Below are 25,761 nucleotides of genomic sequence, written 5' to 3'. Positions count from 1 at the left end.
TCAAATGTAGCAATCTGCTATACAGATGTCCATTTTGCTTGCTCGCTTTCGGTGCGTTTGTGCTGTTCAAATGCAGTTTCTTTATAGACTATACGGCAATGCTAAATGGATAAACAAATATAGCAAATATAGCAAAAAGACGGATGCACAATACTGTTGTAGATGAACATAAAACAATAAGATACTAGGGGGCGATAAGATATGGCAAAGTAAGGATTAAGAATGGAGAGAAACTGACCAAGAACAAAAAGAAATTATAATTATGTTCTATGGTCAACATTAAGCTTCTAGCAGATCTATTACGACATGATATCAGTTATAAAATGAAGCAGGTAGCGTAATGAAGAAGTGGCCGAGTGTTACAGTGGCATAGTTGTTGGCAAAAGTGTTAAGACCAAAAATGTTTCAAGGCATTTAGGATCTAAGAAACAAAAACTGTTCTTACTTAAATTTCAATAGTGACCCTGACCTACAAGCAAAGATCATGTACACAACACATTGTCTCATCATGCGGAGCATTTTGTGTGCAGTATTAAGATAATCTGTAAACGTACATAAAAGTTATGGAGCGGAAACAAATTTTTACTTGTCCTTTAATAGTGGTCTTGACCTTTGACCGACAACCATGGGTCATGTGCGCGACAAATAGTCTAACAATGGGAAATATATCTACCTTGTAACAAAAAAAAATCATTAAATGCAATTAAAAGTTATGAGGCAGAAAACAACTTTCACTGGTCCTTAAACAGTGGCACTGGCCTTTAACCAAACATAGATCATGTGTTTACACATTGTTTCATCAGGGGGAGCATTTGTGTGTACCACTAGGATAATCCATCAATGCATGTAAAAGTATGGAGAGAAAACAATTTTTACTTGACCTTCAGTAGTGACCTTGACCTTTGACCTACAAGCATAAGTCATGTACGTGCGTTATCTACATATTGCCCTATATACACATACCAAGTTTTTTTAGCCTAGCTCGAATATTTTGTGAGTAATTGCAGGATCCAGATGTGCGGACGGATGCACGGACAGACGGATAGACGGAAGGCATTCCTATTTTCCCCACCAGTGAACCGGTAGAGGACTTATAAGCAGTTCAGTGGCTGAAGCACTGACCAGTGCGAAGAACGCATTTATTATTTCAAAGAAAGTTAAATCCCTTGTCCTTCAAAGTGAAAATGTCACAAAGCATAATAATTATAATTTTAACAGCAATCGTCCTCCATATACATGTTTCACTCAAGGTGATCCATATAATTATATACTTATACTGCTACTGTAAAGTGTCATCGAAAGAAAGATATATAGTAAACGCTCATAAAAATGGTATAATCTGTGAACTACGCTTGTTTAGACATAGATTAGCATATACAGTATACCTACAAGTCTGAGTGAGTCTACTTATATCCTTAATGGATATGCATTGCTTACTGCAAGGATATCTGATATCATTTTCTGGCATTATGTATAAAACAATCAACTTTCCGTCCATTTGTCCTACCAGTTATTCAAATCTTTTTTTTTTGCAAATTATGTTAATAATGTACAAAAGGTGAAAATAAATATTAAAAACTTTCTTTACTTTCATATTATTTACGTGTGTAGTAAAACTAGAACATGTCTTGCTGAAAGTAGAGTTCTGTATGTATTTCAAATTAAGCAAACGTTTGTACCAAGGGTTTGTCGAGAACACGGGTGTGTGGTCGATGGTCATACAATCAGACGATTAAACCCAAAGCAATGTCTTCGTGTAATATTGTTTTAACCCTTTCAAAGTACAATGATATATATTACATGAACATCGAAATGTATTTTTTCTGATGTGCAGTTAATATTTCATTTAAAATTACCTCCATTTCCAAGCAACTGCCATAACAAATATTTGGTCGATGTCTACCTATCTATGTCAAAGATTACCTCTTTTGCAACTGACTGGCGGAAAGTTTGTTCAATGATCATTAATTTCAGATGCAAATGACACATTCTGATACAACTGGTGCTACATGAACTGCTACATTTAGAAGTCATAGCCACTCAAATCTTTAAACGTTGTTTTCCAAAACTATCAAAAGGCTAGTTACATCAATGTAGAAATAATGTGACGAAATATAAAGAAAAAAAGATTTCGTAGATCACTGTGTCCTTACCGACAACAGTTTTATCGGAATTTCAGATTTCATCTTCTCGATGAAATTTGGTAAACTAGCAAAACTACAGATGTATATCTTACCTCGATTTCAGTTCCCTCTGTTGCTGATTTTCTCTTTGACTTCCAGTACCTCTGATAATAATACAGTATTATCAAACAATTTGTGCAACCATAAAAAGAAAGAGTGTATCTAAATTTATTCATTGTCACAAAAAGTTTCTCTAGCCTAATTGTTACCATATGGCTACTTCTGAAGAAGGAACTAATTCATTTGATATATTGCAAGATATAATTAAAAGATGCTACAATTGCATGTGCTTCTTCTCCACGTCCCAACTATAAAGAAACTTACATGTGATCTCTACCTGCCGATGAAGAAGGTAATTTTTGTTGATTTTTTTGTATGTTCTTCACATCATATTTAGCTTAATGTCTGAGGCATTACATGAATGTACTATATGCATTATAAAATATATTGTCGAAACTACCGGTGGGGCGTTAAAAGTTTCGATTTGCATTTAATAGAAACGTACGTTCTTATAAAATATACTCGTAGCCTATAAAATATACGTTTTCAAAGAAAAAGTTATCTTGAGCGCACGACAAACATATCGAGCGGTCGATGCAATAAGTCGAGCACTCAAAAGGATGAAATTAAGTCGCGCGCTCGAAACAAGCTGTCGTGCGTTCGAGATAGTAAGTGAAGCGGTTCAGATAATTTAAGTTTAAAACAATCAATTTCAAGTACTGTACTGATAAGACATATAAAGAAAATAAGCAATACTTATGGTGATAATTTATTTTTTGTCAACTGGATATGATATTTTGGTAGAGGACTACCTATGGAACGACGGTGTGAATATTCTGACTCGAATAAATGGTTTCAGACAAGAGGATTATATAGAAAATAAACCCGTCTATGATGGTGGCAGCTTGAACAATTTTTGTAGACATTCGGCCAAATATTTTAATCCCGCTTGTTCGATATCAGAATAATTCCTACCAATCGTTTATTTGGTGACTTTCCAACACATGTATAATTTGTGGCTTATTTCCTCTATGTATATAGTAACAATTATCGTATATACAAGAACTTTAACTTGTTTCAACAGATCGTCATGAAACTTACAAAAATGATACTTCGTAAGGTATGTCCATTTATTTGATTTGTAAAATAAATGTTGCCAAGTGGTTGTGTGTGTATCTATTCACTTACTTTTAAACGAATTTAACTAGATAAAGCTACTATATTACCTCTGCAACCGCAAATGACCTATCAACCTGTAAAACAACAATAAGACATGCATCTATGCGGACACTGAATTTAAAAAAGGCTGTGATTTTGTGTCATTGTGAGTCAAACTGGGTGTATCTTATTTCGCATGTGTTTACTCTTTTATCATAAACATCATAAACAGGTACAACTAATTTAGATCCGTTTAAGAACCTTACTTCTTTGATAAAGTTATAAGTATACTTCTGATAATCATAGTATCCGGAGTATTATAACTTTAAACACATAAAAATATCATCCGAGAAAAAGTTCCATTTAGTAATATCGCGGATGAATTTTTCGTGATAATTTAGTGCAGCCCGTGGTTACACCATCAGCTGCACTCCAGCTGATTAGTTAGATTGTCCAGCTGGTACATCATTGCCTGCAATCCAGCTTTAAGTCCTGATTCATGTGAGGTCTCACAGAGCTTAACTTAGAACTTAAGTATATTTGTTTTCCATTCATTCCTCATTTTTGCATTATAGTAACATTTGATTTATCACAAATAGATCAGAACAGATCAGTGTTTATAAGTGCGATACTGATAAAGTGGATGTGTATTTATTATTGTGAGATTGTTTTGTACCTCTGATAAAATAAATATTATTCATTTTAAATAAAATGTGTATTTCATATAAATGACATGGTATTAGCTGATAGCCAAACTGTAAATACGGCTGTTTCTTTGCTTTATTGAAACAGTTCAGAACATAGGCATTCACATAAAACAGAAAAAAACAAAACCCTCCCTAATGAGTCCACCCAATCTTTGATTATTTATAATTAACTTGCTGCTGAAACATTCTCTAGTGTTTGCTTCCCACCATTATATCATGCATGAAACATACGTTGATTAAAAATAAGAACCCCACAAAAAAGAGTTGAATGGCGACACATTCCGATATCAACGTAATAAATCTACATAAATTTGTCTCTTCCAATAACACGTTTTAAAATATTCATTGTGTATATAATCAAACTACGTTTATACTTAAGTTATACGTTGTTCTTTATTCTCTATCTTATCTACTTACGTAGCATTACTTATTTGAAATTTAAATTTAATTGTGTTTTATCTACTAATAATTAAACAGCATACTTTACGGTGTAGAATGTAATTTCATCTGCTATTGTCTTTGGCTTAGATACAGTGTCCGGCACGTGTTCTACATATTCTTCGTAAGCTGTCTTCATATCGTCTCTTAACTCAGATAATTGCTCTGGGCTAAGTGTGAACTTTCGTTCATCTGTTGTTACAGCAGATTCATGGCTATAAGGATAAAAATTAAAATATATATACTATATGTATACAACTCTTAATTTTTCGTAGTAGTTTTAATTAGGATGAAATCCAATGATTTTACTATGACCTGTTTTCTTAAAAATAACTTGTCAGGTAAGTAAAGTGAATAAAGTAAAGTGACGTCTTTCTTATAATACTGCATATATGTCACACACTATTGGCTGTTCTCATTAGATACATATACGTAAGGAAGAATGTTTCTCTTTGGAGTGCATAGACAGTAAGTCTTTATCCTTGAGGTCGTAACTGTGATTGGCTATGATAAAAAACAGATAACATAAATGTTCCGTACCTATATATACATTAGCTAAATGCAAATAGATTATCCCTGTTATATACGTTTGCATATCGTGAATATGGAAAACGACATTACGCTGAGTATTTATATAAACATTCCGGTAAATCGACGAGAGTTTGAAGTGAAATTCGCATAAATCAGGTTAGCTATCTTAAAAAAGTGTGTAAAATTGGCCGGAAGTTTGATATTGGACACTGAAATGGAGACCGACATTGAACACTCAAAGTGAGAAGTTACGACATTGGTCATTCAAATCCAGAACGAGACTAGACGTTCTAATCAGGAACGACTTTGGACATTCAAACCTAAAACGACATTTAACATTTGAAACACGAACGACAGTTGACGTTAAAATCCAGAATGACATTAGACATTCGAAAAACAAACAAACGATATTTTACAGTCAAATACAGAACGACACTCGACATTTAAAACAGGAATGACTTCTAACATTCAAACAAACAAGAGGGTCATGATGACCCTGGATCGCTCACCTGAGTAATATGAGCTACATGTTTCAAATGTCAAACTGATGATAAAATATTAAGAAAGTCAGTAGGTCAAATTCATGGTCAATGAAATTCAGTTTTACGACTTGTGTGCAAAACTGTGTATGTCAACAAAATTTCAAGGCTGTATCTTAAAAAACAAGAAAGTAGGTCAGTAGGTCAAAGTCACAGTCAGGTGACATAATATTACTTGGGGTCATCAGGTAATTATAATTAAACAGTCTTGGAAATAGGATAAGATGATTTTTAAGTATTCTTCCTATATAACTCACATAAAAACTAAGTGACCCCAGGCCGGGGCCTCTTTTAACCCCAGGGGCATAATTTGAATAATTTTGGTAGAGGACTACTAGACAATGCATCATACCAAATATCAAAAGCCTAGGTCGTATGGTTTCAGTTAAGAAAATTTTTAAAGCTTTTTCCTATATAAGTCTATGTAAAACTTGGGACCCCCGGGGCGGGGCCATATTTGACCCTAGGAGGATAATTTGAACAATCTTGGTAGAGGACCACTAGATGATGCTACATACCAAATATCAAAGCCCTAGGCCATGTGGTTTTGTACAAGAAGATTTTCAAAGTTTTCCCCGTATAAATCTATGTAAAACCATTTGATCCCCGCTGCAACATACCAGATATCAAAGCCCTAGGCCATATTTGTGTGAGGTTTTAAAAGTTGGGTGGCAACTCTAGGCCGAAGAGCTCTAAAAAAAGGCGTTTACTGCCTTCATTTCCTGACAGGATATGCATCCTTATTTGCATTGCATTGTTGGACTATTTACCGTTACTAAGCAACATAAATTATCGTTGTCATCTTCAAAGATGTTTAAATCACTTGAACATGTTAGAGTTAACTCAATGGTGCATATTTGGATGTTATTTTCATGTCAACATTACATAAAATCGCCATTTTTATGATTCGGCAGTGTTTAACATAGAGCTTGACGTTTTAGGTCACTGTGACCATTCGGTCACTGTGACCCGTCGGTCACTAACCATTTTGGTCAATTAACCCGAAATAATCCATTTTGACTGTTCTGGTTACTTTTCCGGGTCACTTTCTCTTGAAAACTATAAAAGAGCCCGATTTTGGCCATCAACAATCACTTCAACTCAAGCTTTCAGACCTAAAGCCACGTTTAATATATTTTAATTAAAATGAACACTATGCTGAACGTAGATGTAAGAAAGTTGCTCTGCAATCAGAATTTATATTAATTAAAAGCCATAGATCTATAAAAGCCCCTTTTGATGCAACATTTAGTAACATTTCTACGAGTTTTGTTTGCACAGATGTATTTACATATGCACTACTTATTTAAAGTAAACTAAATTAATGGATTTGTCTTAAGTACTGAGAATATAAATTACTATTTTTATAGAAGGAATATCTGTTGCTGAACATTGCTTTTATATCCGTGACAATATTTACAACTTATGGAACGCCAGTTCAATCATAAATAGATTAATCTAAAAGGAGATGTGTATTAAATCTTGCATTTTTGTACATGTAAAAGTGCACAGTATTGTTTTGTAAAACATTTTAAAGTTCATTGTAACTCGCTTCGCTACCTGTAAACTAAGGAAAGCCAGAACAGTCTTAATCTTATTTGATAAGTTTGTACTTATACTGACAGAATTTAGCCATCAATAGATAAATACATTTATTATCAAGAAGAATTTGTGATTACATTTGATGCGTTTGTTTAATGTGTTGACTTCACTTATATTTTCTTGTATGATATATTAACATTAATAAACTTCATTAACTGTTATCCTGAGTCTTATAGTCTCTCTGGTTTAGTTAGTTTTACGGTACATTGAATCAACCTGGCTATACCCTATTTGCCTTTTCCAACCTGGCTATACCCTATTTGCCTTTTCGACTACTTGAGTAAAGTTTACCCAGAGTTCTTCAGTACGCCGTACGCCTAGCCTACCCATCTCCGCAACACCCCTGATTCGTAACAATACGTTCGTTTTGTTTTTTTTGTTGTTGTTTTTGCTGTTGTTGTTGTTGTTGTTTTTTGTTTGTTGTTGTTTGTTTTTCAAATCGGGCGTATAAAAACAGGCATTATATCCAAGGGTGATTAAGCAAGATCACAAACTATGAAAGCAGGAATACTCGAACGGTTTAACATTTACAGTGTAATAAACCTGTGAATAAAGACCACCTCCCAATAAAGACCACATTTTAGCTCTCCCAAGTGTGGTCTTTATAAACAGGTTTGACTGTATTTAAGAATGTTAAATAAATTCAAACCTCTTTAACATATGTCTCGTTTAGTAAACGAAACATGAAAAGGGAAATCAGTCGTTTATATGCTTTTACCTTCTTTCTGGCTGTTTTGGAGGTCGACGATTACCAGCTGATTCTAATCTCCTGAAATAATTCATCAGTACTAATGTATATACTGCACACGCTGAAGAAAGTATTTACAAATAATTTGTATATATGTAATAGTTGTACTTGCATCTAACAATGAATAAAGTCCGTAACATGTTCTTTTCATGACTGTATAAGTCCTAGATATAATTTATACAAAGTCTCCAGTAGTAGGATCATTTTCAAGTTTTAGGACATCCTTGATAATGGCAATTGCGTGGATTATCTGTATAATATCCTGGCCTATGAAATCTTTTGAAAGAACTTTTGTTTTCGGAATATGGAGATGTTGCTTTATGCTATATTACATATCCTTTAAAGTTTATGTAACACTCAACTCCAAGTTATCCTAGTCGTTTCTGGCGATGAACTCGAAACTAATAAAGATCTTTTGAAAGTTTAAAAACATGCTTGGAAAATATATTTCCTATGACACACTTCTAATGATATTGTTATTAAACATTTCTTTTCATGTTTTTCATCAAGTAAGACAAAATAGAAATGAATTGTTTGTTTTTCGTGAATATGAATTTATATTGCCTCACGTTACGTGCTCGTGAAAATATAGAATTGTTCCGCTTTTCGATAAGATAAACATTATTTTGATTTTCATGAAAAACAAACAAGTATCATCTGTGTATTTAAAGATAATCAACGAAAAGGTGTGCTGTAGAAAAAGTGGATAAACAGTGGACTGTACGTCAAAAGTTAAAGTAAATATGAGAATACCGTTTGCTACGAGGTGTTTCTATTTTTGCTGATGGAGATGACCCGAACGTTTCTTGTACAACAGGAAACACATTTCGCCTGAAAGAAATCAAATTTCCTTCTTTTTAAGCCAATGCCTTTAAATTATATTGTTGCAATCATATATAACATACATTTCGAATTTGTGGTATATATTTCAGTCGAATTAAACCATTTAACTACTTCTAACTTAACACGAAACTGTAACAGAGTTTTCAACGTCCGCTGCCTAGTGACAATTTTACAGAACATATTGCAGGCAAATATAACACCATCTTGAAAGTGAGAGAGAAACATGCTAAAATGCCTACATATCATGATAACGGTATTATATAATGCACGAAGAGGTATGTAATTTAAAATGTCTGGAAATCTATGATTAGTGAATGCTTTCGACTTTTAATATCTGTAGTTTAAAGATTTAATGATTTCATTTTCAAATTGGTAAGAAAAAAAGAAATATCAATACAGTGAATAATTTGTCTTGTATTAGTGAATACCACTTATTTGAATATACATTCATGCATAAAACCGTTACAGACCATATCTACCAAAAATCATTTCCAAGCATGATATTGACCTTGAGCTAGAGGTCTGGGTCTTACATGTGACATATCATTTAAATATGGTGAATGTTTGTGACCAGTTACTTGAATATCCATCCATGCAAAGTAAAGTTATTTGCAAGACAAAAAGTGACCAATTATCTTTGATCTCCAAGTATGAATTAGACTTTGAGATAGGGCCTGTGTCTTAAACGCGACAGGTCGTCTCATTATGGGGAACAATTGTTTTGCGATTTTGAAATTCTTTGATGGATGGCAGAGTTATGGAAACGGATGTAAGTGTTACGGACTGCCAGAAGGACGGAAGGAAATAACCCAATCTTATTCGAAAAAGGCGCGGGACAATTATGGCTAATTTCCACTCTATATGGCCTTATCCTGAGCCATATCTATTATATAAAATATAGAAGTCATCCTTGAAACTCGCTTTATAGGGCGGGCGTGTGTAACATGATATATTCTTTTATAATGGACAATTTCAATATTAGATAGGACGGGTCGGTAGATTTATTTTATATGATTGGGTTTAACGTCGCACCGACACATCATCGACAGGTCATATGACGGCTTTCCAGCTTCCGTGCATTATTTCACCACAAGCAGGCACCTGGGTAGAACCACCGACCCATACTTTCTGTATGTACACACTGTGATACTTTTAGTTAAGAGATAATATATCTTACTAAACCTTTGTTCGGAGTTCAGATGTGAAGGAATTATATCACGAGGTATCACCCCAAGTGATATAATAATATGCATCTGAACTTTATTCAAGAATAAAACACTAACTGAGATATATTATTTCGATTCTGACAATTTATCGAGGGTTTTTATCTACATCTTAAAGATATTCACTAACGACCAAATATTGCCTGTTGTGTTACACCACTATGGCGTTTGACGTTATGACGTAATAAGTGTGGCCTAAAAACTGTGTTTGTTTGTGTGGCATAATAACACACAGTTTCAGTCTACTTTAATGGGGAATTCAATTGGGCCGTGTTAGAATATGACATAAGTTTCATTCCAATGACTAGCCGTCGCTAATATGAACAAGGTGATTTATGTTAAATTACTTACGCAATACCTCTAAACGGAGCTCCAGTCTGAAAATATAAGTAGTGACTTCAAGATTATAAAAATTCTAAAACTACCTGATCAAAACCTGTAAACATAAATTTAAAAGACCTTTTTTCAATAATGTATAGGTATATATACTTTATTAATATGATAAAAAGATATCTTTGCTACTAGCAATAAAGTCTGAAAGCATAACAAAGACTTTCGACAGCTAGTAAAACTTTGTAAATACAAGGAAGGACATTAAACTGTCCACCTGTCAACTTATCAGATTGTATTACTGATTTATAAAAGTACATTTTGTATTAAAAGAATGATTTTTATGACGTTTACTCAAAGAAAACGTAAATTATCATTTGTCTAAATTTTAAACAGCACGTTCGAAACAAATGAATTCATTTCTCTATTTTACTTTAACATAACATTTCTAACCTGATGTTGATTAATAACACCTCTTCAAAACGAATAATAAAATCAGCATGGTGTTAAATTACAGATGAATTCTGAAAATTATGAGAGTGGGCAATGAAAATCTAGTACTGAAATGTGGACAAATTTAAGTACCACGTATAAGATGAAATTTAATAACTGGCGTGCAAAAATTATAATATTCATATAAATTAATTACGTTACCATGGTATCATCTCCACCTGCTGCTTTTGGAGTTGATTTTTTTCTGGCACGAACTGAAAGGAAAACTTTAAAATATTATTTCATACAAGCCGCAATTTTGAGACTTCAGTAAATGAATTCTAAAACTATTTCTATGGATGGTGATACAGAAATTTGCCGTAAAGAAAAAGAAAATTAGTCTATGTTAGATGTTACAGCCAAAACCTGTCATTGTATATTACAAAGACAAAACATGAACATAAAATACCGGCTGAGTTGGTGCTGTAATGCCGAGTCTGCTATTATTTTGCTTGATTGCATTCTATGCTTCTGGAGAACCTGCTTATCGATGATAGACTATTTTCCTGTCATACAGATTTTACAAATAAGAGAAAAAATACAGTAAAAAGAATGATACTCTTTTCTTATAGAAGCCTTTCTAATCTAAGGGTGGGATATTAACGTCTTTAAACTACGGTGTTCCGTTGGGGCCATCGCAGTTTCGCGTTATCGTCCTAAGGGCGAAATCGCAAAAACACGATATTTTTACGCGAAAACGCGATATTTTGACGCGAAAACACGATGATATAACGCGAAAACACGAAGCAAAAAATATCGCGTTTTCGCGCTGTTAATATCATGTTTTCATGCTTTCGCGTTTTCGCCCTCGATCTGCCATCGTCTTTTCGTGTTTTCGCCTATCTGATAATTTCTGATAATTAATCCGATTGAATTAATAGATATGAGTATTTTTATAAAACATAATGGTAACGTAAATTACAAAATGAATTGATCGATTGAGAGAACAAAACTAAGCGGGAACATTAACAATAGCATATTCTGCATATTACTAAACCCGCTTGCTAATGATTTTGGTTGTTTCTACCATATAAATCACCACACTCCAGTTTTATCATTTATTAAATAATTGTTAAGGTAACATAGATAACAGGCTGTAACTCATGGAGAACCCGCTTGCCAGATGGCAGAATTCAGAAATATGATCTACATACAAGGGGCTTCAAAAATAATGGGGTCTACAAAAATCCCTAGAGGGCGGGGGAGGGGGGGGGGGGGGGGGTTCACCTTCCAGCTTTAGGCCTGCAGTTAAGATAATGCAAGTTTGTTTGCCTTGATGTTATTCTGTTGTCTAATGTTACCGTAATATCGTGCATGAATTTAAGATTGAAAATCAAAATAAAAGCTCTAGGTATGGCTCGTAAACGCTTTTTACTTGACTCAGTTTCGGGTGTTCGGGTTTGGCGTCTTTTTCAGCAATTTTTCAGTCAAATAAATGACGACTGGTTCCCTGCATATTTATGGTGGGCGGCATATAGCTTTGTATTGAAAGGTTTCAAAATACAATGCGTTGAATGCAAATTTATTGGATGAGATGGAAATTTAAACTAGACGGCGTTGAAATGCACTGCACTGACTGACTTGTTTATGGATGGTTTGTATATTTTACATATTTTGGCGGTCACCGCCGCCCAGCCACATTGAATGGGAAGATGATTTTAAGGACTATGCTATTTTGACAATGTAAAATTCCTCTGTAAAACTGAGATTGTCGTAACAACACGAGAATGCACGTGGATCAAAGAGAAACTAATAATAATGAAAAAAATGTATCTCCGAGTAAATTATAAAGTATCAAAAACAAAAACATGTCCCAACAGTGTACTAGAAGAAAGTGCCTAGAAATTTTCGGTGCAAGTATTTGGTACTGTAAGTCTCTCATATTTATACAATATATATATTAATCAATCAAGGATATGTCAGTGTAAATGAGCTGAGCGTTAGTTTTCTAAGAAATCGTCGTTAAACTGTGTTACACAAATCACACGTGCACCGCTTTTTACAAAAAATGTTTTCTTCAGTGAACGAAATAAAAGGAGTATTTTACCTTAGATTTCCTTATTATATAGTACGATTCACTTTCTAATGTAAATAAAGCATTACTTTTTTATAGCATCCAACTGTCCAATCTTTCTGATCACTTAACGATCACTCACAGTTACAAAATAAAACCAACGTGTCATCAAAATTATCACTTTACACGGTTTCATGGACATCACGGCTACTATAGTGGACGCAACTTGACCCCGATGGTTGACCTTTGCATTATAATACATAATGAGGCACAACCTATTATTGAAAAGGAGTGTACGTAAACATGAGCTTCACAAGAAAAAGGAAATGTAAATTTTTGTAAATATAAATTAGTGTATTGGAAAGTTTCAACTGATCAAATGTAAGTATATATACTTTGATACTGCACTGTATACAAACTAATTCCATATAAATATACACGGCTGCCCTAAGCACCCTTGATTTCTATAATGAAATAATCGATATGAATAATCAGCCTAAGGTCAACCATCGCGGTCAAGTTGCGACTACTATAACATTAAATTTGTAATCATGCGCCAACCAAACAAATGATGAAAGATCGGGACTTTTTCAAAAATATGTTTTATTTTCTGTAATTTTCTGATATCCTAACCTTTAAACAACCAAATTGTATACACAGAAATAACGAAATATTTATGCAATATAGCTTTTAGTTTAAATTTTGGACCTATCTTTTTCCAACCCAACAACAGACATGTATATGTCACAAACCCGACTTGTCCTCGAAATCAGTGTCAAAGGTTACTATAGTAGTCGCAACTTGACCGCGATGGTTGACCTTAGGCTGATAATTCATATCGATAATTTCATTATAGAAATCAAGGGTGCTTAGGGCAGCCGTGTATATTTATATGGAATTAGTTTGTATACAGTGCAGTATCAAAGTATATATACTTACATTTGATCAGTTGAAACTTTCCAATACACTAATTTATATTTATACAAATTTACATTTCCTTTTTCTTGTGAAGCTCATGTTTACGTACACTCCTTTTCAATAATAGGTTGTGCCTCATTATGTATTATAATGCAAAGGTCAACCATCGGGGCCAAGTTGCGTCCACTATAGAACATAAATACAATAAAATAAACAATCGCTTACTATGTTCTTGTAAGTCCTGTAAGATGAAACGGCTCATGTTTATACATTCATATATATTCCGTATCGGGAACATTGACAATCACAGTTCGATTTTTTCCATGAACATTAAAACAGTTACTTTTATTCCTTTGTTTACATTTCAAACATGATGATTCACATACACGTTTAATGTTTCGATGTAGGCCTTGAGAAACAAAAATCAAACAACACCAAATCATAGAAAGAAAGAGTTGTTTGACATGAAACTTGAACAGCATGTAAAACATGTATATTACTTTACGAAACAAGTGTCAGTATACTGATATAAACATTGAATTCCGGAAAAGGGCTGCCTAAAGGGGTTCCACTTCCGGACAGTTAAACGCCTTTAAAAACTCACCATTTTCAAAGAACAGTTACACATGTTCGTTTTGATGCATTTGCAATAGCGTGCGAGTGGTGAAATTTCGCATAACAAGTTGGAACACAGTTTTCAGCAATTGTTTATTTCTTTACAAATGACATTCATTTTCAAAGGGAGACAACTGTTCCCGATTATTTTAAGTACAAATGGCATTCATTTTCAAAGGGAAACAACTTTTTCCGATTATTTTAAGTAATCTTTGAGAAAAAGTTGTCTCCCTTTGAAAATGAATGCCATTTGTAAAGAAAAAAAGATAAACAATTGCTGAAAACTATGTTCCACCTTGTTACGTGAAATTTCACCACTCGCACGCTATTGCAAATGCATCAAAACAAACATGTGTAACAGTTCTTTGAAAATGATGAGTTTATAAAGGCGTTTAACTGTCCGGAAGTGGAGCCCCTTTAGGCAGTCCTTTTCCGGAATTCAATGTTTATATCAGTATACTGACACTTGTTTCGTAAAGTAATATACATGTTTTACATGCTGTTCAATTTTCATGTCAAACAACTCTTTCTTTCTATGAGTTGGTGTTGTTTGATTTTTGTTTCTCAAAGCCTCCATCGAAACCTTAAGAACGTAAATTTCGTGCTTTCCGACCCACGTGGTGTGTAAACTTCTGTAATTAAAAGTATGGTGTATTCAGCAAACCATTTGTAATTTCTAGCGATAAATTTCATTGAGAGTATCATTTATGTTCACGAAATTTAATTGAATATTTAAGTTTTATACTTGCAAAAGTAAAACGTGATGGTCATGTTAAAAATTTTGTTGAATAGTGTATACAGCACAGGCGCTAAAGTGTCTTTTCCAACAACAAAGAATTCATTTATCATACAATCTGGCCCAGCTGATTTATTATTTTTTAACTGTTTTATAGCTAATTTTATTTCACTAACAGAAATCTGCTCATTTAATTCTTCAAACATAATTTTAAATTCATTGTTTTCATACTATTCATTAAAATATATAACTTCTTCACCCGGTATAAAAATCTATCAGTAGGATTATTAACAGCTTTAAAATAAGTTTCAAAAGACGACAACGGTATATTTCCTGCCTTAATACCTGCAGACAGTTTTAACATACTGTACGTCAATACATTCGGGCATTTTTTAACTTATCTTTCATAAGAGTTGAAGTTTTTTCTTCCATACCGACATTTTCTAATAGTACATTTGTAATCAGACCTAGCTTTCACCATATTTTTTCCTAATTATATCATTTGGACAATCTCTATATTTGTTTTAATGCAATTTTCTTCTCAAAGCAATCTTCATTATACCATGGATTATCTCCCTTACTATTTCTATCGCTAATATAATTATTTGTATTAATATTCTTTTTAAGCAAAGGTGATGCTACATTATCGATAATATTTCCGAAGTTTTGTATGCATATATCTACATCGGAATAAGAAGAGCATGAATTGACCTCAATTGAAAAAGTGTTAAGATCACGTGAAATATCATCACTGTTTAACTGAGCAAGGAAATCTGCTCTAAATTCATCATTCCAAACACATTTGTAATTAATATTCTCTCCTTGTTCATTCGAAGTAGATTCACTGCTCTCTTTACTACATAGATGGCCGGTTTTTCAACTCTAGCACTAAGAAAGGCTCAAACCAGTATTAGTTAAGCCATCGCTCAACCTTGTTTTCTAACGGATTTTTACTAATACTCGTCGGGTATATTTGCGATGTATTAGTTAAGCCTTGGTCACACACTATGAACATGTAGATACAGTCATCGGACCGTTTCGCTTATTTTTTCATATATAAAACGTTTTACTTTGGCGATTTACTACTTTCGAAAAAGAAATTCTCATAGAAAACACAGAAGCGCTAGCGCCCGTATAATGAATGAAAAAAAAAAATTTGCTGGGAAAAAAGGTGAATTTATTTCAAGTTAAGACTACAAGCATTCCTATGTTTGCTCATTGCCTTATTGTTTTCATTATTCTTAAATGTTCCACCTTTCATGTACATAACACGTGCAATATGCATTTGTAATTAGGAATGCATTTGTAAATTTGAATTTATAGTATAGGTACCCAAATTGCACTTGCAAACGCATGAATTTCAAAATCCACACGTCATTGAAAGGAGACGTATATACACAGACGTGCGTATCCATATATATATGTTCAACTACATATTTGTACGTTACACGACTTATTATTAAATACATGCACTTATATATTTATGCTTGCACGTATATTTTGAAACGTGTACAAACGTAGCGAATTTAGTAAAGTTAAAACTGAAGAGTTGAATCTGTTACATTTTTAGCTCGACTTTTCGAATAAAAAATGAGCTTTTGCACTCGCCCCAGCGTCGGAGTCGCTGTTGGTTTAAGTCTTTTTTTTATAAAGCAAAACATCTGTAATACTAGCTTTACTGAGACGAAATCTATCCAAAAGTCCAAATCGTCGTACATAACGAAAGGGTTTGCTCAGTCCCGTATCATTCCCTCCCTCCTCAACATTTCTGCTTTAACTTCATACTGGAAATTTAAATCCATGTCTAAATATTCCGCCTCCATCTTTTCTTAAACCACCTATGCCCCAGGTTTAAATTAACAATAGAAAGATAAGCCATTGGTGACACCGCTCAAACGAAGGTTTAACTTTTGTCGAGTCCCGTTATTCACGTGCTGACTTAATCGTTGTAAATATATCCGACACGGCTTAAGTCACAGCTTAAGTCATTACTTAATAGTTGAAAAACTGGCCAAGAGTGTCAAAACTAAAAGTACAACTTATAAGGCAATGATCTGATAAAATGCTCGGTTCATCAACCTCGAAATTTTCTACATATTTAAACATTTCTGGTTTACATAATACATAATGTATGACACTACATCCACGGTTATTCACAAAAGTATATTTTCCTATTTGTGAATCTTTACCCTTTCTACCATTTACGATTCGAAAACTCGTTTGTTTACAAAAATCTAACAGTAATATAACGTTATTATTTACATGGCCTTGGTCTTGAGAGCACCTCGGCATTTCAACATCAGTCACATAATCTTCTGGAAACATATCTATGTGAGACATATTATCATTTGAGACAAAGTCTGGTAACAAAAATGTCCTTGAATTGTAATCTCCAAATAATGCATAGTAACAACTATTATTACTACTATTTTCTACATGAATAACGGAATCGGAAAGCCTATCAAAAATATTGTTTTCTACCATAGTTTGCCGACTACTATCATCCGGCAAAATGTAACATAAACATATATACGTCTTTATTAAGACAAAGCTTATCTGCTGAAATCTTTACCCAAATAATGTCATCTTGACTGGTGGAAAATAGAGTATCTTCCGAAACCAGCTCACTTCTTAGATAAATAACAATACCACCGGAGTTGCTTTTACTCTTACTTTTAATTAATTTTCTATTTAAAGCGAAATGCTCAAAGCCTTCTACATAAAAATCTGAGTACTGTCCACTCCAAGTCTCTGTGAACATAACACAATCATTTTTATAGGTTATTAGCTTTGCGCGACTTTAATAGTCTTAACAAGATTTAGCTTACCAAAAGGTTCCTTCTAGCGCATATAAAATATTCTTTTTAAGGGATATTGTTTAAGCATAATGTTACAAATGTTTAATAATGCAATAAGAAAAATATGTTCTGTCATTTTTGGTGCAAAGTTAACTATATAAGAACTAATCTAAGTAATAACATTTTTATCATAATCCAAAGTTGTTGTTACTGTTGTTGTTTTTTTAATGTAAGCAAGTGCAGTACATATTATGCTATTTGGAAGCATCTGTCTTGCAGTCTGTATTTCAATTCCGGATGTTTTCATCGCGCGACTTACTACACCAGCGAGTAACTGCACACTTAACACAAAGAAATTTCATACATGCATTTACGAGTCGAAAAAACAAATCAGGAAGAGTAAAAAAAGTACGCAAAAGAAAGTACTTGCTAATCTGAAACGTTAGAAGCTAAAACATCACGTGACCAGGGACAATTTCATTACGAAAATTTTTTTTGGCGGGAGTCATTTTTTAGATGATGCATATTCATTTCATTAATCTCGATTCTTTACTATGATATATTCAATTGAGAAGTTACATGCTTTAAACTTTATTATTGTGTCCTGTTGTTCTGTTATTTTAGTTAGTTGTATTGCACTAAAGACTGAAATAATATGATTATGCGTCAACACATACTGGACTAGAGGCTATTTGTAATGAATATGCATGAGTCCAAGATGGCGGCGCCCTACGGGAAACGGATTCCTTTGACGTTATCCTTGTATCCATTACATGCTCAGTCAAGTGTGACATGTTCACCATAAGTGTTCCTTCCCTTGAGAAGGAACAATAAAGACGTATATACGTAAATATCATAAATATATTCAATAGTCTGAATAGGATTGACAATACTGAACTAAATAGAAAAAAAATGTGCAGCAACACACACTGAATTACGTCACGCACCCAATATGAAATTCAGGCGTCAGTGTATGGAAAAATATTGACGTTTCCGGTACTAGTGTAACTCAACGGGGAATAGAAACGAGTATGTAATAAGTATTAAATACATACTTTAAAAAATCAGAGTTTAGTTTATCAGTTCTTTTTGTTGACAAATCCTGTATATTTAGAGATGCACAACGTAGGCGAACCTTCTCCTCACCGTCCTAGTTTTTAACACTATGATTACCTCTAAGGTCACGGTCGCGGTCACCGATATCGGGTCGGTGTCTATTTATAGATCCTGGGGAAATCCGTTCTCTACTTGATGACACACTACGCCCGTATGGTTTTGATGTATTTGTGCGTCTAATACTGCGGTCACACGCACGAGAAACATCAGCAAAACCCATATTTTGATTACCGTCTGTCTGTGTGTGGGAATATTCACTGGAGCATTAGATCTAAAAATAGACCGTTGACTGTTTGGTGCATTTAATCCATTCGATATTGTGACATGTGCAGATTCTTCGGATGATTCTGGATTAATCTTTTCTGCACCTGAGGTAGGCGTTTCAATATTACCAGTGACTAATATTGTTTTTTTTCACATTGAATCACTAATGTTTCATCTACAGAATTACTGAGATTTCTCTGTCCTAATACGGATGCAGAATCTATATGACTCTCATTGTGCAATGATACAGATACACCTGGCGCTATTGATACTGTCACATTTTCTTGGGGAGGTAAGTTCAAACTTGCAGTTTTTTGAGGAGGCAGTGTTTCCATTGTGGAGTCCTGTTGGGGTAAATTACTGGATCATTGTTGCGAGACGCGTCCGGCATACACATCACTGGTGCTAAAAATTCAGGGGCGGCAGCACTATATAACGGGGGTGAACTGTTAGTAACTTGCTGATTTAGACCCGAGGTTTTAGTGAACGATGAACACTCCTGAGGGTCAGCACTATTCTGTAGGGGTATATTGTTCGTGAATAAGTCTCTTTGATTTAGTGGTGGGTAATTAGTATGCACGTCAGATTGGGGAAACGTTGCACTCTGACAAGAATATTGTTTATCATAGAATTCTGTAAAACACCTATATAGCTGTATTTGGTAATCCATTTACCTGATGTATTTGAGGATTAACTTGACTCTGGTAAAGATTTGTATAACCTCCACTGGCCTGGTTTATTTCTGGTCGCACAGGATTAATTCCATTTGACACTACCTGTGGTATCATAGGTAGTTGAATTCCATTTCCGATATGTACTGCCTGTGCGTGAAACAATGGGAGTTGTCCTGGATTTTGAACTGGCGCTTGTGGCTTAACGCTGGATTCATGTCAGGCGGATCCCCTATGTAATTTATGGTTTGCAGTCTGTTCGAATTAACGTATTAATCCCATTCCGGTAATTCATTATACACTAGTCGACCGTCAACTATCAACTTTGCAGGGTAAACAATTTTTACTCTTGAGTTCGGGTACAGCGCTCTATGTTGCTTAAATTTGGGCCAAAGTCTTGTCCTTGCTTCCTGGATTTCTTTTGGGAAATCGAAGTCAATGGAGATGCCAGGAACGTCTTTCAGTCTATTCACCCTACTCATGATGTATTCGACATCCCCAAAATCTCTAAAATTGACAATAATTGTCAGTTTGTATGATTGTATGAGTTGGTGCCCATTTTGCGTGCTCCTAGTCTGTGCGCGCGGGACATGTATATATCTCTGTAATCAATATCTAGTCTGTTTTCTAGAAATTCTCCAGTAAGTCTCTTACAGTCTTCACTTTTGTTTTCTGCAAAGCCCCTAAATATTAAATTGTTCCTTCTTGATCTTGCCTCTATATCGATTGATTTATATGCAAGTGCACGCATCATTGATGTTTGACTATTTGTCACATTAACAACATGTTATATTTTCTCGCTCACCTGTCCCAAGGCATTTTGGAAATTTTGCATACCTTTATTACTTGTCTCTTGCTCGTGCCTTACCAGCCTCAATTCATCGAACAAATGAATTATTTTTTCATCCACTGACCCTGTTACAAAAGCCTCTCTTGATGCACACATAGTTCGATTTTCTATCTGATCCATCCGTTCCTCCATTTCCCGCGCGTTCAGAATTTCAAATTTGTTTGAAACAGGTACTGAAGAATTTGGGTTTAAAGTCATTTTCACATCGATTTATCCTAATAATATTCCTAATACTAAGCTTAGATAGTCCAGCACATATATCCACCATCCATTCCTACGATCCGTTAGTAAAACTTTTATAAAATTTGATAAAACACTTGAGCAAATTTTTACGCGTCTACACTGTCCGCCATATTTAATTGATCATACTAGTCTGAGCCCCCAAAAATGTCTAGATCTTTACCCATCAACAAAACCTGGGAAAAGTTCATTGTGTCGTTTCGGTGTTACTCTCAACCAAACAAAATATACATTGTTCCCGTTTTTGTTTGTTTGTCTGTTTATATTTTTATGGGGGATTTATCCACGGCGCAAAGCGCCGAGGGTGAAAATCCCCGAGACGGTAACGTCCGTATATAGTTATTCGTCTTGAGGCAATATTTTGGATGTTTTCCGGTTCCGGTTTATGTACAGGACGGATTACACCAAACCGGAAGTGACTACTCAGTGTTACATGTGAAGTTGTCCAAAATGTAGTTCCATACTATGGATGAAATCTGGTTTAATGAGTGACATGAGGAGGTGACAGTTAAATTTTTGGCTTATTTGTATTGCTTATTGTATTGAGAAAAGATCTAGACCATTTTCATTGTGAATTTCCTGGAATAAGTTTTATTCTTTGCGAAAAATGTCTAACTACGCGTAATTGCTAAACGGCTGTTTTCATGGGGGCATTTTTAGAGGGTGATGTTTCTCAGAACAGATTATTTTTCTTATATACAACATAACATGTCAATATTTTTCTATTTTTGATAAGAAGACATGTTATACTAAATGACCATATATGGTTTTCATATCATTGAAATGCTCTAAAGTGCTGAAAATGAGGTCTGAATGTTTTGTTATTAATATGAAATAAATAAGGAATTGAATTGGTAGAATGTAACCTACACACCGCAGACTGGTTGTCTGCATGAACATCCGAGCACCCGAATCAGTCACACAAATTCGTTAACCGTGCCAACATGATTCTTTTACTTCTTGTTCGTAATGAAAACTGTACATGCAACTGAAAAACACTTTTAAAACAGTAAGAAAGTGTGAAGGCCGTCAAGTTTTTGCGTGGAGTGCAAACAAACAAACAAAAACCTAGAGCCAGTGCGAGAACGCGGTGATTAACGTCATCGTCACGGATCCCCGTGAATTTTGCAAGGTATGATATTTGCTGTTAGAGGTATGATAACACTAAAATTATGTAAACTTCACTGTTAAGAGCGAAGTTTCACTTTCTTTTGAGTGTTGAATATGTCTTTGTAAGTGGATATATAAAAGATAAATCCCCATGCTAGGCGGTGCCTTAATTCATATTATAAATGAATATGCAAAAGGGTGCTTGTTTGTTTAAGTGTAACGTCAAGACATAATATTACAATTATATAATCCGTAACGATAACCCCAGCTAATTATGCTTTGCAATTTTCGTACACGACGACTGAAAACTTTCAAAATGGCGGCGGTAAAACTACAGCGCGACACGTGCTTAAATGGGACGACCTGCCATTTTAAGATTAAACAGTCTAACTTATAATCGATTTGTTTTTTTTTTTGTATCATTCGGAAGCTAAAACACAGAATTAGGTAAATATGTTTATCATTATACTGACAGAATCGTGAAATAAAACGCTAGGGTCGGCGGGTTTAGGGTTGGGTTAACCGAAACAAACATTTACGTACGCTGATTCACCCTTTAAACAAAAGAATGCATTGTGTTTATGCTAATCACTTAATAAGAATTTAAAAGCTTCCATTAAAACAAACCGGATATTCGAATAAGGCAAACCGAATATTCGAATATTGATTTCAGTATCCGTTCCCATCCCTATTATATATGTCTGTCTGAGCAGTACAATCCCTGTAAATGCGCACTACGTAAGCGCTCAGGCCCTACTCGCACACCATACCTATAGTTCGGACTTCTTTAATGTGTAAAGGCATGCGCACAAAAATGACAAATTTTGCCGACACCTGGTAAATTGTAATGTGTTTTTTAAAAAAGTAATAAATGGAAATAGAAAAAATAGCTTTTAGCTCATTTACACGGACAATTCAGCTTTATTATGTATGTTACAGTTTTTCGCAGTTATATATGATGACATAGAATACTTGCTACGAAAATTGTGACATGAACATACTGATAACTTTTCCCACTTTAAGTCTTTTAATTAAAGTAAAAGTTCAGCACTTCATGGTTTTACTGTATTGTCACATTGGAAAAAAAAGCTTGTTTTACAGTAACTTCGAAATCCCTGAGAAATAATATCATGTACCCCACCCACCTAATTCATAATTTCAAAATAGCATAGTTCTTAAGTCAGATATGACTTATCTTATTACATATACGAAGCATGTAACTGTGGCTACTGCAATGAGTATGTGACGTATTTTGAATCTAAATTTACATTAAAAAAGATACATACTTTTTCGTTATAGATGTGTTAGTTCCCAGGTATAAAATAAAACTTTCAATTTTCATGAAAAAAAGGAAAAGTCTTGCCAACGATGTGTGAGTCCGTGAAGCAGTTAGTTGGAAGTTTATCACGGATTAGTGTGGTGATTGACTGATATGATACAAAGTTTATCACGGAATAGTGTGGTGACTGACTGATATGATACACAGTTTATGAGCCCGCCCGCTTAGCTCAGTAGGTAAGAGCGTTGGTCTACGGATCGCGGGGTCGCGAGTTCGATCCTCGGGCGAGGCGTATGTTCTCCGTGACTATTTGATAAACGACATTATGTCTGAAATCATTAGTCCTCCACCTCTGATAATTCATGTGGGGAAGTTGGCAGTTACTTGCGGAGAACAGGTTTGTACTGGTACAGAATCCAGGAACACTGATTAGGTTAACTGCCCGCCGTTACATGACTGAAATACTGTTGAAAAACGGCGTTAAACCCAAAACAAACAAACAAAGTTTATGACGGATTAGTGTGGTGACTGACTGATATGATACAAAGTTTATCACGAAATAATGTGGTGACTGACTGATAGGATACAAAGTTTATCACGAAATAATGTGGTGACTGACTGATATGATACAAAGTTTATGACGGATTAGTGTGGTGACTGACTGATATGATACAAAGTTTATCACGAAATAGTGTGGTGACTGACTGATACGATACAAAGTTTATCACGAAATAGTGTGGTGACTGACTGATATGATACAAAGTTTATCATGGATTAGTGTGGTGACTGACTGATATGATACAAAGTTTATCACGAAATAGTGTGGTGACTGACTGATATGATACAAAGTTTATCACGAAATAATGTGGTGACTGACTGATATGATACAAAGTTTATAACGAAATAATGTGGTGACTGACTGATATGATACTAAGCCAGCAAAATCATCTACTAAATTACAGCTAGTTGGTAGTCAGATAACCGTGATGTTTTTGTAAATTTATCTTCTTTTTAGATTAGGTTTTATTGTTTATTTACGTCTCATCAATGTACATACATATGATACAACATAAAACATCATAATTAATTAAAATATGAATTTATAAAACAGTACATTGCCACTCTAAGCAGAGTTATAAGTTTTAGATGTACAGTGCTATTCTGGTTTGAAATATAGATAAAGTATTTTGATAATGAACTTCTTTTTTCACGAGTGTATGTCAGATGGAATAGTTAAAGGACAGAGAAGAGTGCGTTATCATAAATATTATGGCCGCTGGGTAATTTCAAAACTAAACATGTTTAGGTTATTCTAACTTTTGAATAATGACCAGTTGCTCATAAAGTACCATTTTTAGCTTTCCCAAGCATTGTTTTATTACAGTTTTGACCTTACAGTGCGTTTCCGAATCCAATAAAGACATACATGTATCTTAAAGGTTCTTTTTATGTCACTTAAATATAGTTACCAAGGTCATCTTTATTTAACTAAAAGTCTGTAACACTTATCATTTTACTAATGCCATGCACAATAAACAAAATAGTCTTATGTTAGGCCAGAAGTAGAGAGGGGAATGTGCTGGTTATATAACAGCGCAGTTTTTATCTGTTTTTACCTATTTATGTATCGTATCATGTTAATGTAAAGCGAAAATTGCCGCACCAAGCGGTAGTAGGGCCTGGATACGAATCTTAGATTAGACTCTTGGTTTCCTCTAAGAATGTTATACCATGCATCAACTGTAACTGTGTATTTATCATCAATACACATTTATGTTGATGTTACTCTTGTTTTATAAGAATGTAAAACTTGAAAAATGATTACATTATTTTTAAAAATTGCGAGTTTAGTTATTATTTAAAACCTACATGAAATTAATTCCAAGTGGAAACAGATATATTCTATGAAAATTTGTTTTATCTCCTTTTGGAATAAATTAAAACATACCTTTGTTGTTGCCAAAATTATCCACCATGCCAGTGTTTCCTGTATCTACTTGTGCTCTGTCTGATCGCGTTGTTGTTTTTAAGCTCATAATTAAGATTTCCTATCACAAAACGAAAGTAGACTGCAATGAAGAAATATCGTCAAACTTTAAAATCTTTAAAAATAATCATTTACTAGTATACGAGTTCTCCATTTTCATAAACCAAATGTCATTTATATATTTCTTCTTAACTGATATGCAAATATATATACATATTTACAGAAATTATTGGCAGTCGTTTCCTATTTCAGTGAAATAATATAACTTTCTACGTAACCAACAAGGAAGTTAATAATCAGTTATTGCGATCGATATGTTTACCGGTATGTTTGGTTCGGGTGACACGAAACGATAGATTTCTACACTGG

At 34.2% G+C, this 25,761-nt stretch overlaps 1 protein-coding gene across 1 annotated transcript in view; it reads right to left on the bottom strand.

The window, feature by feature from the left end:
* Positions 1-25,761, bottom strand: part of LOC128557247 (uncharacterized) — a 57,729-nt gene extending 31,968 nt beyond the window's left edge. The window contains exons 1-8 of the mRNA XM_053544430.1: positions 25,354-25,761; positions 10,957-11,009; positions 10,324-10,349; positions 8,660-8,737; positions 7,877-7,927; positions 4,531-4,701; positions 3,410-3,436; positions 2,237-2,287 (exon numbers count right to left, since the gene is read on the bottom strand). Coding sequence (XP_053400405.1) covers positions 2,237-2,287; positions 3,410-3,436; positions 4,531-4,701; positions 7,877-7,927; positions 8,660-8,737; positions 10,324-10,349; positions 10,957-11,009; positions 25,354-25,441 — 545 coding nt within the window. The 5' untranslated portion in view covers positions 25,442-25,761. The remainder of the gene's footprint in view (positions 1-2,236; positions 2,288-3,409; positions 3,437-4,530; positions 4,702-7,876; positions 7,928-8,659; positions 8,738-10,323; positions 10,350-10,956; positions 11,010-25,353) is intronic.

Source organism: Mercenaria mercenaria, chromosome 5 (genome assembly GCF_021730395.1).
Source record: "Mercenaria mercenaria strain notata chromosome 5, MADL_Memer_1, whole genome shotgun sequence".
NCBI classification, from domain to species: Eukaryota; Metazoa; Mollusca; class Bivalvia; order Venerida; family Veneridae; genus Mercenaria; species Mercenaria mercenaria.
Note: the sequence above shows the minus strand (reverse complement) of the source record. Positions and strands in the feature narration are given on the sequence as shown.